This window comes from Macaca nemestrina, chromosome 17 (assembly GCF_043159975.1).
Source record: "Macaca nemestrina isolate mMacNem1 chromosome 17, mMacNem.hap1, whole genome shotgun sequence".
Classification (NCBI taxonomy): domain Eukaryota; kingdom Metazoa; phylum Chordata; class Mammalia; order Primates; family Cercopithecidae; genus Macaca; species Macaca nemestrina.
In genome coordinates this window covers 4337876-4353567 of record NC_092141.1, presented here as the reverse complement: position 1 = coordinate 4353567, position 15692 = coordinate 4337876, and the positions used below count along the sequence as shown (strand labels likewise).

At 50.5% G+C, this 15692-nt stretch overlaps 1 protein-coding gene across 4 annotated transcripts in view; it reads left to right on the top strand.

Moving 5' to 3' along the window:
- Positions 1-15059, top strand: part of LOC105472114 (ankyrin repeat and FYVE domain containing 1) — a 95994-nt gene extending 80935 nt beyond the window's left edge. For 2 of the 4 annotated variants that reach the window (XM_011725095.3, XM_071082170.1), the window contains exons 19-25: positions 1069-1245; positions 4316-4463; positions 4909-4999; positions 5810-5934; positions 7879-8025; positions 9443-9533; positions 11062-15059. In XM_011725095.3, coding sequence (XP_011723397.1) covers positions 1069-1245; positions 4316-4463; positions 4909-4999; positions 5810-5934; positions 7879-8025; positions 9443-9533; positions 11062-11194 — 912 coding nt within the window. In that variant the 3' untranslated portion in view covers positions 11195-15059. Of the gene's footprint in view, positions 1-1068; positions 1246-4315; positions 4464-4908; positions 5000-5809; positions 5935-7878; positions 8026-9442; positions 9534-10892 lie in introns of all 4 variants that reach the window. The other 2 variants (XM_071082171.1, XM_071082172.1) reach the window with 2 other exon arrangements.
- The last annotated feature ends 633 nt before the right edge of the window (positions 15060-15692 follow it).

Here is a 15692-nt window from a genome sequence, read left to right as displayed (position 1 = left end):
CTTGCGGGACTGGCATGTGCTGTGGCTGTGTGGCCTGTGAAGCCGTGTGCCGTGTGTGCAGCACTGGGGTCTCGCTCACTGCCGCCGCCACACACATGCTAAGACAGCTCTGGGAACTCCAGTCTACGGTGTGGTTGATTTCGTTGAGCTCTGCTGGGTTTCTATCAGTGGAGTGAAGCCTGTGACTTGCTGTTGGCTCCCTCCCGCATGGTGTGTAGTCTTGTAGCTCAGTAAAAGAGGAAACTGTCTCCACGTTTCTTTTTTTTTTTTTTTTTTTTTTTTTTGAGACGGAGTCTCTCTCTGCCGCCCAGGCTGGAGTGCAGTGGCCGGATCTCAGCTCACTGCAAGCTCCGCCTCCCGGGTTCCCGCCATTCTCCTGCCTCAGCCTCCCCAGTAGCTGGGACTACAGGCGCCCGCCACCGCGCCCGGCTAGATTTTTTTTGTATTTTTTAGTAGAGACGGGGTTTCACCATGTTAGCCAGGATGGTCTCGATCTCCCGACCTCGTAATCCGCCCGTCTCGGCCTCCCAAAGTGCTGGGATTACAGGCTTGAGCCACCGCGCCTGGCCCTGTCTCCACGTTTCTGAAGCCTTTGTTTGACTGCTCGGGTCAGGCTGGCAGTGCCGCTGGGGCATTAGGATGCTGGGCACTTGTTTTAGCCAAAGCAAAGAGACTTCCAACGCTTGTCTCCATCTTTGCCTCTCCGTGAGTATCCTGATATCTTGGCGCTTTCATTTCCCTATCCTTCAGATTGTCTTTTTCTTGGTTTTCCCCATCCAGTTCCTACTACAGGAGGCTGCCCGGGCAGCATGGGTTACTGCAGCAGCTCCCTTCCCCTGACCATGTGGGTGTGGCTATGCACACCTGCTTCTGTGCACAGATGTGTAGAGCGGGTCTGTGGGTGGGGTTGGGGGATGGCGTTTCGTGTTCATTCTTGGGAGGGGGTTTCCTAAGACTGAGGGAAGGTCTCCATCGTGACCTCTCCAGTGGTCAGTTCAGCTTGCAGATGAAGCTCAGGAGGTACTCTTAAAAGGGAACTAATCTTTTGCTTTGCACCTGTTGCTGTAGGTGGATAACAAGGGCCGGAATTTCCTTCATGTGGCAGTTCAGAATTCTGATATTGAAAGTGTGCTGTTCTTGATAAGTGTCCACGCTAATGTAAATTCAAGAGTCCAGGATGCCTCCAAGTTGACCCCCCTGCACCTCGCTGTCCAAGCAGGCTCAGAAATGATTGTCCGCAATTTGGTAAGTGACACAGAAATACTGTGTGTAATAATACGTTGTCAAAGCATAGTGTAGAGCTTGTGCAGAATCTCTTCACAGGTGCTTTGCCCGGTGTGGTGAAAGGCCAGTGTGAATTTGGGGAGCAAGGCCGGTGCACTCAGAGAGATGGTGTCAAGGGCTGCATGTCCTGAGCGCCCTGTTGGGCTGCGTGGGCTGCCAGATGCTAGATGGGGCCCTGCCGGAAGGCAGGGTTTCGACGGCAGAGGCAGGGCGGCAGCACAGAGGAAGCGGAGACCCGCTTCTCTTCTCTGTCAGGCATTCAGCTGGGACTTTGAAGTGAGCTCTCTTAATTTTCAAAACCACAGTGGGGTATGAGAAATGTTTTACATTTTACGAAGGAGAAAATTTAGGCCGAGAAAGAGTTTTACCCCCTAAGGCTATGTAAGCTAGTAGTGTTGGAGTTTAGCCTTGGCACTGGACTCCAAAGCCTGCTTTTTCCAGTATAACATAACACCACCCGGGCACGGAAGGGTCTCAGCCGAGATATGGAGATCCGGAAGTGCATGTGGTGTGTTTTATGTAGGAAAATTTGGTAGAAGTTGTAGGAGAGTTGAAAGAGCTGTGGGTAGAGAGGCAGGCAGAAAACAGAACGTGGGTGTCACATTTCAGACGAAAACTGTGAGCAGCCAGTATGTTTTCGGCAGTGGAGAAACCACTGTAAGTGTCCGAGCTGAGAGAACAAGGCCAGAGCTGAGCCAGGGCCTCCCCATCTGGTCTGCTCCTCAGAGCCGGCTGTCGCTGGTCCCTCCCGTCAGTCCCCGACGCGTGCCGTGGAACTGGCCGCCAGGGCACCTGAGCAGCCTTGCTGCCTTGGTGTAACTGTTTCTGAAGAGTACTTTTTAGAGAAGCCTTGTGACTTGATTGTGTTTGAGCTGAGGCAGCGTTTGAAGGAGGCGCCTTGAGAGTGAGACACACAGGTGTGGGGCGGGCTCACCGGGGACTAGACCGTGGGGAGGCTGTGGAAGTGAGTGTGAACTGAGGAATGAGGAGAGGTGGATCTGACGATGCCGGGAACAGACTGGATGTGGGAGAAGCAGCCAGGGAGGCGGAGCTGGGTCCCAAAGTCGTAGGGAATCAGCCTCGTGTTCATCAGTCTTTATGCCTCTGTAGGGCGGAAGGACATCTACTGTCCCTGACCAAGGTTCCTGCCTTCCTGGGGCCCGGCATGACAGATGATAGGAGCGCCCAGAAACACTAGAAACAGCGGGTTTTCCAGTGTCCACGTGTTCCTTTCTCTTTGAATTGATGCTGCATCCTGTTTGAACCTGTTCATACTGAAACCCCTTCCCTACCTCTCTCCTCCCAGTTAACCAGCTGTGGGGCCAGTGATGATCCCTAACATAGCACCAGGGCCCATGAATATGCGTCTGTGAGACGCCCTGTATTGACAGTCCCATATCCACTCATATGTCTTACCGATCAGTGGTGAGACTGGGCGTCCAGAGTTCTGAGGAGGCTGGGATTTAGAAGTCAGGGTCCTAACCGAGCAGCTAACCAGCGCCTAGATTTTCCCAGAGGCAGGGCCCGTGCACGCGGAGGAACCAGGGGTGGCCTTTCACCTCAGGAGCGGCAAATTGGGTTCTGACTACAGACTACAGGTATTTTCTGTTTACAGCAACTGTTTTTTAATCTTTTTCGGAAAGAGGATGATGAACTTCAAATACTAAATGAATAGGGCATCATGTAAAGGTCCCACCTGCTGTTTCGATTCTGTAATTCTTTGTGTCCCTTTTTTTCTTTTTTTTGTTTTTTGAGACATGGTCTTGCTCTGTTGCCCAGGCTGGAGTGCAGTGACCTGATCATAGCTCACTGCAGCCTTGACTTGCCAGGCTCAATCAATCCTCCCATCTCATCCTCCCGAGTAGCTGCAATTACAGGTGCACACCATTATTGTGCCCAGCTAATTTTTAAATTTTTTGTAGAGACGAGGTTTTACCATGTTACCTAGGTTGGTCTTGAACTTCTGGGCTCAAGCAGTCTGCCCGCCTCAGTCTCCCAAAATGCTGAGACTACAGGCCTGAGCCATTGCACCCGGCCTGTGTTCTTTCTTTGAAAAAACAGGCTGGACGCAGTGGCTTATGCCTGTAATCTCAGGACTTTGGGAGGCCAAGTTGAGAGGATCACTTGAGGCCAGGAGTTTGACACCAGTCTGGGCAACATAGCAAGACCTCCTCTCTACAGATTTTTTTTTTTTTTTTTTTTTTACCAGGTATAGGGTCACATGCCTGTGGTCCTAGCTACTCAGGAGGCTTGAGGTGGGACGATCATCTAAGCTCAGGCGTTCAAGGCTGCAGTGAGCTATGATGGTACCACTGCACGCCAGCCTGGGTGACAGAGCAAGTTGCTGTCTCAAGAAATAATAAACAGAAAACAGTAGTGAAATAGTGCATACTCACTGTGGAAAAACTCCAAGCATGGAAGGAGATGAAACAGAGCGTGTCTCCCTTTGACCCCAGCTCTTCCGAGTGTGGCGTTTATGCTCTGAAACACCTTGCAAGTGCCCGTGTGCGTGCACGCTTGTGTGTACACAGAGCTCTGCCTTCCCCAGATGGAATCGTACTGTCTTCTAAATTGCGAGGCTTTTTAAACATACTTGTTATCAACATCTTTCCATGTTAATCGATAAATATTTATCATCTTACTCTATTGTTTGTATCTATTACAATTTTTACAACCAAACCCCTTTGCCATCAGGCTTTCCTATTACAAGCAGTAGACACCCTTACATAGCACAGTGAACATCACTGCAGTCTTACACAGTTTTGTATACGAAAGCCTTAGAAGTGGAGTTTCTGTGTTCCAAGGAATGGCTGGTTAACATTTTGATAGGTAATTGCCAAGTTGCCCTTGGCACAGGTTTTGCGGTTTCTGCTTCAGCAGGGGTATGTGTGAAGCCCTTATGCTCCCAGCTCTGTCAGCAGGGCAGGCCATCAGCCTCTGTGGGTGTCAGAAGACAAGCAGACTTGGCCCCCACAAGGGGGATCTTGATTGTGGCAGAGAGACTGACTGTTCATGTAATGAACTTCAACAGCTTCTTGCAGGAGCCAAAGTGAATGAATTAACCAAGCATCGCCAGACTGCCCTTCATCTTGCTGCCCAGCAGGACCTGCCCACCATCTGCTCAGTCCTCCTGGAGAATGGCGTGGACTTTGCTGCCGTGGATGAGAATGGAAACAATGGTAACTCCCAGTCATTCCTTAGTGGCTTGAACTATCCCTCCATTCTAGGGGTGGGTGCAGTGCACCCTTGGGTCTGCTCCCCCGGGAAGCTTGGCTTCTACAGGAGAAAGCTGTGACAGGAAGTGCTCTGGGTAGGGCGTCCAGCCTGCGACTGTCCAGGCCTTGGGCAGCCTCCCCGTCTGAGCCCTGGAAGCCTGCACTGCCTCCTTGGGAAACTATTAAATCTCACCTTTGGGTAACTGCCGAAGCAGAAAGCACAGCACAGAGCAGGCGTGAGATTGCATTTGTGACACATCCTTGAGGGTGGTGAAGACCAGAAAGGGTGGCTGTGTGTGGCCGGTCGCTGCTGTGGCCAGGTCCTGTTTACAGAGAGGTCTGTGGAGGGGAGTGGTGAGTTTTCTGCGTGTGCTTCTGGGCCTGCACAGTAAGAGGATTTACTTCCCAGCTCTCCATCTTGCTGTCATGCACGGCCGGCTCAACAACATCCGGGTTCTCCTGACAGAGTGCACAGTGGACGCCGAAGCCTTTAATCTCAGGTGAGTGTGCTGGGCCCGCACAGGCCCCACGGCGCCTGGCCTGCTGCTCAGAGCTGCTGGTTGCTGGTGCCTCCCGTCAGCCCCGGGTAGGGGCTGCAAAACTGGCCACTAGGGCCCCTCACCAGCTTCGGGTACTTTATTTTGGTACTTTTGGTACTGGTATTTTGTTTTAATAAAAAATGCTTCTTAAAAAAACTTTTGGCCGGGCGCAGTGACTCACACCTGTAATCCCAGCACTTTGGGAGGCCAAGGCGGGCAGATCACGAGGTCAGGAAATCGAGACCATCCTGGCTAACACGGTGAAACCCCGTCTCTACCGAAAGTACAAAAACTAGCCGGGCGTGGTGGCGGCGCCTGTAGTCCCAGCTACTCGGGAGGCTGAGGCAGGAGAATGGCGTGAACCCGGGAGGCGGAGCTTGCAGTGAGCTGAGATCCGGCCACTGCACTCCAGCCTGGGCGACAAAACGAGACTCTGTCTCAAAAAAAAAAAAACTTTTGTTACGCATGCACTTAGGTTACAGTAAAATACAAAATAAGAAAAAGAAAAACTTTGTAGAACCTCCTTTTCCTTACCTGTTTTTCAGGCGTCACAAAACCAGGGCGTCACACATAGGCCTGCTTCCTCATCTGATGGTGGGAAGAATAACCCTCATCTTATTGTATGCTTTTCAGAGTTAAATTTAAGGAACCCAGTAAACCCAGCATGTCTTTTAGATGTATCCACCGTCACAGAGTTCAGAAAATTCTGTTTATTTTGTGTGTGATGGCCATGGCAGATACGTTCCTAACTTTTCCAACTTGTTTTATCAGAGGCCAGTCACCACTGCACATTTTGGGCCAATACGGCAAGGAGAACGCGGCGGCCATCTTTGATCTCTTCTTAGAATGCATGCCGGAGTACCCTCTGGACAAGCCGGACGCAGATGGCAGCACGGGTACGTAGCAAGGCCGCGCCCCGCTTCCGGGAAAAGCAAGAGCCCAGGCACACGTCGTTATCTGAGAGCATTCAGCTCGCAGAACAGTTCTGTTGGGCCCTCTGAGTGTGAGTTACAGAGCCCTGTTGTGGAGTCTGGGGTGTCTGGTTTTAGACACCGTCACGTCTCACGGAGTCTGGGGTGTCTGGTTTTAGTCACTTTCACATCTCGGAGTTTGGGGATCTGATTTTAGACACCGTCACATCTCACGGAGTCTGGGGTGTCTGATTTTAATCACTGTCACGTCTCACGGAGTCTGGGGTGTCTGGTTTTAGACACTGTCACAGCTCACAGAGTCTGGGGTGTCTGGTTTTAGTCACTGTCACATCTCGGAGTCTGGGGATCTGATTTTAGACACCGTCACATCTCAAGTGCATCGAGCGCTCTGAAACCATCCATACCCTTCTCCAAACAGGCCTGCCCACCTGTTTTTGTTTCCCTCATTTGCCTTTTGTCCAGTCAAATAGGGCCCTACCCAAGCTCCCAAATTCCAGCAGAGAAAGAAAGTATGAGCATCTCACAGGATCTTCAAAAGGAAGAGATGCGCTCGAGTGTGTGTTGGCATGCTTTGAGAAAGTGGCAGACTGCCCAGAAACACGGGGCGCCTTCTTATGCCGAGGCTCCAGGCCTCTCCCGGCTGCTCTGGGTCCCCGTGGTCACTGGTCAGCCGTGTGTCCTAGCTTTTCTGATGATTCCTGCGTTCGTTTTCTTGCCGAGGACTCGCGGCAGCCCCATGAGGGAAGCAGTGCACATAGGTGTATCCCCGTTTTTCGGGTAAGGAAAAGTAACCCCATGAAACAAAACCAGATCTCTCATCCCAGCCCAGAGCCCTCCGCGCAGCTGTGTGGCTGCTGCATTCCCATTCACTCACCCATTCTAGAGAGAGCGCCTCTGTGGTCTTGGCAGAAATGGAGTCACCATGGGGTTGTCTGAACCTTAACATGGGACCACATCCTTTCTCACTGTTTTCTCTTGGTCTTGAGAGGAGTTGGTGGCCTTGCTACGTGAGCATTGTTGTTTAAGCTTCAGAGGAGTCAGCCCCTGGGGGTGGAGTGAGCAGCACATACTCAGCACACCTTGCCCGGGAGCAGGTAAACAGGAACAGGCAGCAGGGAGGGGCTCCGTGTCTAGGCCCCCGGTTTACAGAGACCTGGGTGCAGATGCCTAGCCCTGTCCTAGCCCTGTCGCATTCTAGCAGGGTGACTGGGTGCATCCTCCCTCATAGGCCTGCTTCCTCATTTGATAGTGGGAAAAATAACCCCCATGTTATTGTACGATTTTCAGAGTTGAACTTAAGGAACCCAGTAAACCTAGCGTCTGGGAAAGGGCAGCAAAGGGGAGCCACAGTGAGCTCTAATTGTTTGTAGGGAGGGCCAGCAGGTTGGCCTGGCCAGAGTGTGGGTTCCCACGGGCTCCACGGGGTGGAAGAACTTTCTGGAACATGGTCCTAATACTGAGTTTTCTTCTCCATGTGTACACAACTCATAGGTTTAGATTTAGTTACATTGGGTGAAAAGAGCTTTGATCTTTGTGGAGAAACCAGTGTTTCATGCCAGAGGAAGGCACCTGAGACCACAGTAATGACTCCCTCCGTGGTGAACCCCTCACCACCTGCGCGACCTTAGCTCTCTTGCAGCCAAAGCTCCACGCGGGAAAGACTGCGTCTCGGAAACCGCAGCTGCTCTAGAATCCTTTGGCTCGTGGCCACATCCTTTATTGGAAGATGCTACAGGTTGTCCACAGAGGTCCCTCCAGAGCCTCGGGGCCCCCGTGTGTCTGTGGGGACTTCGTGAACAGACGTCCTGCCAGCAGTCTGTTCTGCCCTTGGCTGTCTTCCGCCCTCCACGTGTGGGTGCCAGGCTGGGCCGGGTGGGAAGGAGCCCTGTGTGTGCTTTTGTTTTCCAGTGCTGCTCTTGGCATACATGAAAGGGAATGCCAACTTGTGCCGCGCCATCGTCCGGTCGGGGGCTCGCCTCGGGGTGAATAACAACCAGGGAGTCAACATTTTCAACTACCAGGTCGCCACCAAGCAGCTTCTGTTTAGACTTCTAGGTGAGTGGCCTGCTTTCTGCTCTTACAGTGCGAGCAGCATCTCAGTGTTACCATCGCGATGTATTGTACTGGCGATCTTTCAATCTCATGGTGCCTTACGATCAGAACTGCTCGTCTCCAGGCAGTAGCTGCGACTGGCTCTCTGAATAAGTGAAGGACTTTTGAGCAGTGTTGGGAAGGTCGCTGTGAACAGTCTTTTCACAGCACTCTGCCTTGTTCATTTCCCACGTCCCACAACCTTCTGGAAATGCCCCAGCACACCCCCCTCCCTGTGTCTCCTGGCCACTTATCTGCACACCTGTCCTCTTGAGACTGATCCAGATCCTCTAGAACCTTCAGAATGGCCCACGACTCCAGCCCCTGTCAGCTCTCCCTCCCCTGCGTCCCTTTTGTGGAAAGGAGTGCTTCCCTCTTGATTTCATATTTGTGAATCTTTTCTGTTCCCTGCCGAGGTGACAGAATCAGAACGCCTCGAGTGCCTGTGCTGTGTCATCACCCACAGTGGGGAGAGACAGACAGGAAAACAAGCTCAGACCCCTGGTAGCCATGTGATGGCGATGCACAGGACCCGCCCGGGGGCACAGCTGGTCTGTGGCAGAGCCAGGTTGAAGGGCAGCGTTTGTGACACCTGGTCCACTGCAACTTCCCTCTGCCATGCACTTAGCCTTTTAAAAGCTCAGCACTGGTGCCCATCACAGGGCCGGCGACACACCCACATCCCAGTACTCAGAAGGGACTGACGGATTCACATGCTGCTCCCTCCCCGTGAGCTCAGTGGACCTCTCTGTATAGAGCGGTCAGTGCCTGGCACAGAGTGAGAGTTCAGCCAGTAAATCCAAGTGATGGTCATTCCTGTCTGCACTGGTAACTCCTAACCTGGATGTGAATACTTGGTTCTTTCTCGTAGGTTGCTCTGCCCGTGGCCCCACCGCAGACTCAGGCACTCTCTCAGAAGCCTGGAAATCACCTGTGTGTTCTGCCTGCTCCCTCTCACATCCCACACTTGTGTTCAGTCACTGAGTCTTACAGATTCTGCCTCCTCAATTTCTCTTGTCTTAGTCCCATCCTCTGTTCCCCTGGCCAGTTTTTCTAGCTGTGTGGTCTCTGTTCCCTCCCTACCGTGCCTTCCGTCCCAGTCATCCCTGACTACGTGTTTCCCCCACAGACATCACCGCTGGTCCACCTCGTTGACCACTGTTTCCTTCTCCCCAGGTCTCCCGGGCAAGGGCTGATCCTCCAGTCTCCTCTGGGAGGCTGGCCCTGAGCCACTTAGAACCTGTTGCTCCTTCGTCACCTATGTCATGTGGCAGTGGGTGGCCGCACTTCCTGGTCTGTTTCCTTGCTCCCTCTAAGCCCTGGGGCTTGCCTGGCGCAGTTGCTGTTTGACGGGACTAGTCCTCTCCCTTTTGTGTTACAGATATGCTGTCCAAGGAGCCTCCATGGTGCGACGGCTCCTATTGCTATGAGTGCACTGCCAAGTTTGGAGTCACAACTCGCAAACATCACTGGTAAGACCCCAGCGTCACCGTCACAGCAGTGAGGGAACTTCGCTGACGCCATTGCTTCCCCCCTTCTCCAGGATAGGCCGTGAACTTGCCCGGGTCCTGCACATTCACGGGCAAAACTTGACCAAATGGGCCGGGCGTGGTGGCTCACGCCTGTAATCCCAGCACTTTGGGAGGCCGAGGTGGGCGGATCACAAGGTCAGGAGATTGAGACCATGGTGAAACCCCGTCTCTACTAAAAATAGAAAAAATTAGCCGGGCGCAGGGGCGGGCGCCTGTAGTCCCAGCTACTCGGGAGGCTGAGGCAGGAGAATGGCGGGAACCCGGGAGGCGGAGCTTGCAGTGAGCCGAGATTGCGCCACTGCATTCCAGCCTGGGCGACAGAGCGAGACTCCGTCTCAAAAAAAAAAAAAAAAAAAAAAAAAAAAACTTGACCAAATGGAGGGATGAGATGAGCACACCCCAGGATCTTACGGAGGAAGAGAGATGTAGGGAAGGCAGGGAGCCTGCAGACTGGTGGCGTTCCTGCTGGAAGCTGACGGTGCACAGTTCCCAGGCAGCCTGCCTGTCCTCCCTGACTTGCTGCCTGCAGCAAAGCTGAGATGAGCTACTGCCCTCATGGTGTGCCTCAGTATGGGGCGCTTTGCCGAGAACTAAGGAGCTGTTCCCATTAAGATGAGATAGATAGGCCAGGTGTGGTGGCTCATGCCTGTAATCCCCGCACTTTGGGAGGCAGAGGCGGGCGGATCACTCGAGGGCAGGAGTTTGAGACCAGCCTGGCCAACATGGCAAAACCCCATCTCTACTAAAAATACAAAAATTAGCTGGTTGTGGCGGCCACCTGTAATCCCAGCTGCTTGGGAGGCTGAGGCAAGAGGTTGCAGTGAGCCGAGATCATGCCACTGCACTGCAGCATGGGCGACAGAGCGAGACATCATCTCAAAAAAGAAAAAAAGAGAAAAAAAAGATAGTGCTGAGCTGCTCTCTTTTTGTTTTTGAGACAGTCTTGCTCTGTTACCCAGGTTGGAGTACAGTGACATGAGCTCGGCTCACTGCAATCTCCACTTCCCGAGTTCAAGCAATTCTCATTCCTCAGCCCCGAGTAGCTGGGATTCAGGCATGCGCCACCACGCCCGGCTAATTTTTGTATTTTTAGTAGAGACGGGGTTTCACCATGTTGGCCAGACTGATCTTGAAACTCCTGCCCTGGAGTGATGCGCCCGCCTCGGCCTCCCAAAGTGCTGGGATGACAGGCGTGAGCCACCACGCCCAGCCCGAGCTGCTCTTGATCTTCAAAAAAAAAAAAAAGCCGCCTTCAGTATTGCTTTAACATAATGATTGACTAGAGTTTTGTTTTCATAGACTAAAAATTCTACATGAATTATGGTAACCTGGCTGGCAGTCGGCAGAGTTGCCAGAGTAGCATCACGGGCGCCTTGTCTGCCAGGCCCTGCTGCGGTTGTCCTCACTTGCCAGGAAGCAGAGTCTGTCGTCAGTGCTCCTCTCATACTTCCTTTCTTTGCTTCCACAGTCGTCACTGCGGACGTCTTCTTTGCCATAAATGCTCGACCAAGGAGATTCCTATTATAAAGTTCGATCTGAACAGGCCTGTACGAGTTTGCAACATTTGTTTTGATGTACTGACTCTGGGTGGGGTCTCTTAGTGAGCCCCCCGGAGGGCCCAGGCCACATCCTTGGTCACCTCCCCAGCAGCTGCTCTGCTCACCAGCCTGACCCCACCCAGAGCAGGAGCTGGCGCGTCTTCCTGCGGCAATAGACTGGAACGATTAAGGACCATGGTGTGATAGATCCCATTTCAAATGATTCCATATGATTGTCTGTGTGTGTGTCAGACTGTGATCGATTTCACTCGATGTCTCACTAATCGGACCAGGCCATTTGGCCTAAGTGGTAAATGTGAGTAGGAATTAGACCCCTCCCCATTCTGCTAGCAACATACAAGGACACTTGGAAACCAGTTTTCCCTTCCAGTAGCTTGGTGTCCGTCCCAGAGCATTCATGAAGTCTTCCCGCTGGGCTGACTGATGGGGCAGAGCCTCACGGTGTAGGAAGCTGGCTAATGAGCTGGCTTTACTCTAGGGCAAGTGGCTGTGGACTTTTCTGTACAGTGTTTTCATAAAGATAATAGGATCCTCTTGCCCTGAAGTCTTTTTTTCTTTTTAAGCTAAGCTGTATTTTTAGTGAGCTACCCCTTTTAAAAAGGTGAAATCTTTATTCTTAACAGGGTTCAAAGATGAGAGCTGAAAACTCGTGGCCTTAACAACTGAAAGCTTTACAGTGTTCACGCTACTGAGGTGTCAGGAGCGCAGCGGGGCCGCCTGGCGCCTCGTAGCAGCCGTCTCTTTCTCTCGTCTTGCTGCGTCCTGTCTGTGGAGTCCTCAGTCACTCTGCCGCTGGAGAGTGCTGGAGGAAATGCACTTTTATTGTGCTGCACTTTTTATAGAGCTGCATTATTGGTGATCCCAATTTAAAAATCCATATTCAGAAATACCCTCACGCATTCTTGCATCAGTGATTCTAATGCTCAGCGGTGACTGGGCCTCCGCTCACACGGTCTCCCAGGAGAAACTCTACAGAGCATCTTTTAAAGCAAGAGATTCACACAGGCCAAGTGATGAGAGGTGGAGTCACTAAGGCTTCAGCCCCAAGGGCATTTCCAGCCTCAGGCCGGCAGGTCCTATGTCCTTGACACAAACGCTTCTTGCCGAAATCCTCCCTAGTGATGCTGCGAGTGCTGTTGGTCCCAGTTCTGTGTAGCTTGCCCTGCCCCACGAAGGGCCACCAGCCGAGGGCCCTGGCCACCTGTGCACCACCTTATTTTGGAAGTCTCTGGCTTGTGTGCTGGATGAGGCCGCCAGAACTTGTTGGGCCGGCGTCGCTGCTAGTACATATATGAACCATGAGGTGTTAAACTTTTCTTTTGAAGGTTTGGCCAGTTTCTAAAAAATGCACATTTAAAGAGAAGCATCTACCACTGCTTTAAAACAAAACAACTCTGAGATGAACAATATGTGTTATACTCAGAGATTAGCAATCTCAATCATACATACTGATTCTTTCAGACATTTAATAACCACTACATTTTTTTTTTGCATTAATGAAGTTTGAATATATGTGTAAAGGGACTAAATATTTTTGCAACAGCCTGTTTTTTGTTCATTCTTTTCTGGATAGTGTGTCCTCTGTGTTGCGGTAGATTTATACATTCTGTTGCCTAAATATGTGTGTAAAATGAACTGATAAACTGGAGTACTACTTTAAAAAAAAAGCTTCTGTGATTTATAAGATATATATGCTTTCTATGTTAATATAAGCTTGTGCACAATGTTTAAAAGAAAACAATTAATTAGAAGCATTCCCGTCTCCCAGTCTGACATGTTTCATACAGAATTTTTAATAGAAAAGCTCTGCTAGTCTTGGCAGACATTTGGCCATGTGAGGCATGTGGTCAGTTTCCATTTTCTGTTACCTGAAAAGGGCCATAAGGAAGCAGGCAGGGCTTAGGTAGCTTGGTTACCTGAGTTAGAAAGTAAGAGAATCATGGTTCGGGTATGAATTGAAGTGGTTGGCACATGGATACCTGTTCTTGAAAAAGAATGTGGGAGATGAGTCAAGGGTGAAGCCGATTGTTCTACCCATGCCCTGCCACACCAATCTCAATAACAGTCTCGCCTGTCATTGCACTTAGAATCTGAAGATCATGTTTAAAATATGTTGATTTGAGCTTCTGTTTCTTAGCCTGAGTCCCAGGACAGCAGTGGTACTGACCAGCTATGGACTGGGAGAACATTGAGCCCTGCTCTCCATTGGCTGCAGGGTGCATTCATGTGGATACAGGAAAAGCCTCTTTCCACAGACTTAAGAGGTCCCCCGACCACGCAGGCTGCACTCAGCTGGGCTGCACTCAGCAGGCTCCTTGAGTGGGAACCGTCCCAGTGGACTCCAACATGCACTGCCCTGGCTGGGACTAGGCATGCTTCCAGCCCTTCCCGTGCTCTCCCTGCTGTCAACACTTGAGTACAAAACTGCCTAGCTGTGGGTAAGTTTTCATCAGTCGCTTAAGTACTAGTAGCAAAAACTGAAATTCATTCAGAAAGTTGCCACTTCTGAATGAGTAGAGCAGGAAAAATAAACTTTACTGAAACATAATTTGCTGCAACAGTCAACGTTGTTATGCTGAATTTGCTCTGAGCTGCCCTTTGCTCATCGCCAGATTTATTATTCAGTGTATTCTTAACAGTCTTTTGTTGTCGTTGTTTTTAAAACAAAGGTACGGACCACGTGCTATATATAAATCGAATGGCGTAAACTAATTTGCTGTGATCCTCTAACACCGAAATTTCCCGTAAACTTAAGTGCCTACACTTAGGACTTTTGACTTTCAGTCATCTTTTTCGTGGTGTTACATGTTACAAACATGTTCTATTTGGAGTTTTGGGCCTGTGCACTGTCAACCCCAATTACCGATTTAGTTGAGGCTGGATTCGACTGCTCAGTTCACCTGCCACGTTCTCTCCAAGGAGTGGGGTCTACGTGACCTTCAGTCCTCTACCTCAGAGCCCCGAGTCATTTCTGACAACCCCGTTCTGTGTCCTCACTCTTGTCCCTGAACAGGTCCCTGTGTGGATCTGTGTGTGTGTGTGGTTTCTCCGCTCCCCCCCTCGTGTCCCACACCTGCCGTAATGAACCGTTTCTGCACTGATCTTGTCCATGGGTATGGAGTGGAGGGAAGGTCTTGGGAAAGGGGAGAGCCTTGGCTTCCATCTAGGTTTCTTTTATCTGGAGAAAAAGAACATTTTTTAACTATGTGATGCTTAGCCCTGAAAGGCAAGCTAACTTCCCAGGTGACAGTAGCAGCAACAAGTAAGGGTAATGCTTCCATGACAGACACTTGCTTCCCTTGGGACAAGTCCCAGAAGAACTATCTGAAGCACCAAAGCTCCCCAGCCCAGCCTGGTGGCAGAGGACGGAGGCGGCACCAACTTGCCAAAGGGAATTGGGAGCTACCTTCTCACTCTGGAAGTAATTTAGTGAAGAGCTGACTGACAAGATAAAAACCCTGAAATTCCCAGAAGTTACAGATGCCTTAAAGACTTTCTTTGGAAGATCATTGCCTGTACAATTCCTTTTTTGTGTGGCATAAATAATATATTAACCTGTTACAACTGACAACATTGGTTTCCTGCAGCTAGGGAGTCTTGAGTTGAGACTGCTGGCCTTGATGACTTGCCCTTTTTGGCAGACGTGCGGAGGTGGCTGTTACAACATCGCTGCGTGAGCCCAGAGGAGGGGCAGTAGCTGGGCAGAAACTGAGGCACACATGTGGGTTGGTCCCCTGGCTTCCAACCCATTCGGGGCGGTGCTCAGTGTGGGGTGATGGGATCATAGAGGACCATGGCGCTTATCAGAATTGTTTCTTTGGAGTCTGTGTAATGGAATGTATTTTTCAAATACTAATATTTGCATTTTCTGTAACAATTCCTTATAATAAAATGAAGTAAAATTGTGCATTTAAAGTGGAAACTTTAATAAGACATTTGTAGTTACTTCCAATGCAGAAATACCAATAAGCATTAAAAACAAATTTTAGAAAACTCCTGACATGTGAATAAATTTCTTGACCAGCTGTCCTCCAGGAAAGTTTGAATTCCAACAACATTTTTCAAGAACATGCTGTTGACAGCAGTAAAAGTAGCTATTTTATGTATTTATTTTTAATTTTTAAAAATTTCAGTAGGTTTTTGGGGTTCAGGTGGTATTTGGTTACATGAAGTTCTTTAGTGGTGATTTCTGGGATTTGGGGGCACCCATCAGCCAAGCAGTGTACAGTGGACTCTTATCCCTCACCCCCAACCCCTTCTACTGAGTCCCCAAAGTCCACTGTATCATTCTTACACCTTTACGTCCTCATAGCTTAGCTCCCGAAAAGTGTAGTTATTTTAAACATAGTAGCTGCTTACTTAACTCACTGTGCCTGTGCTCTTGGCCCAGATTTCAGCTCATGGCACCGAGCGTGATCACTGAGGCAGTCTCGATCACCGTCGCCTGACCCCTCTGAAGTTCCCAAGAGGATCCACTCATGATGAGCTTTCTGCTGGCCAAGACGTGAAGGGCAACTGGCACTGTGGGCTTCAGAGAATA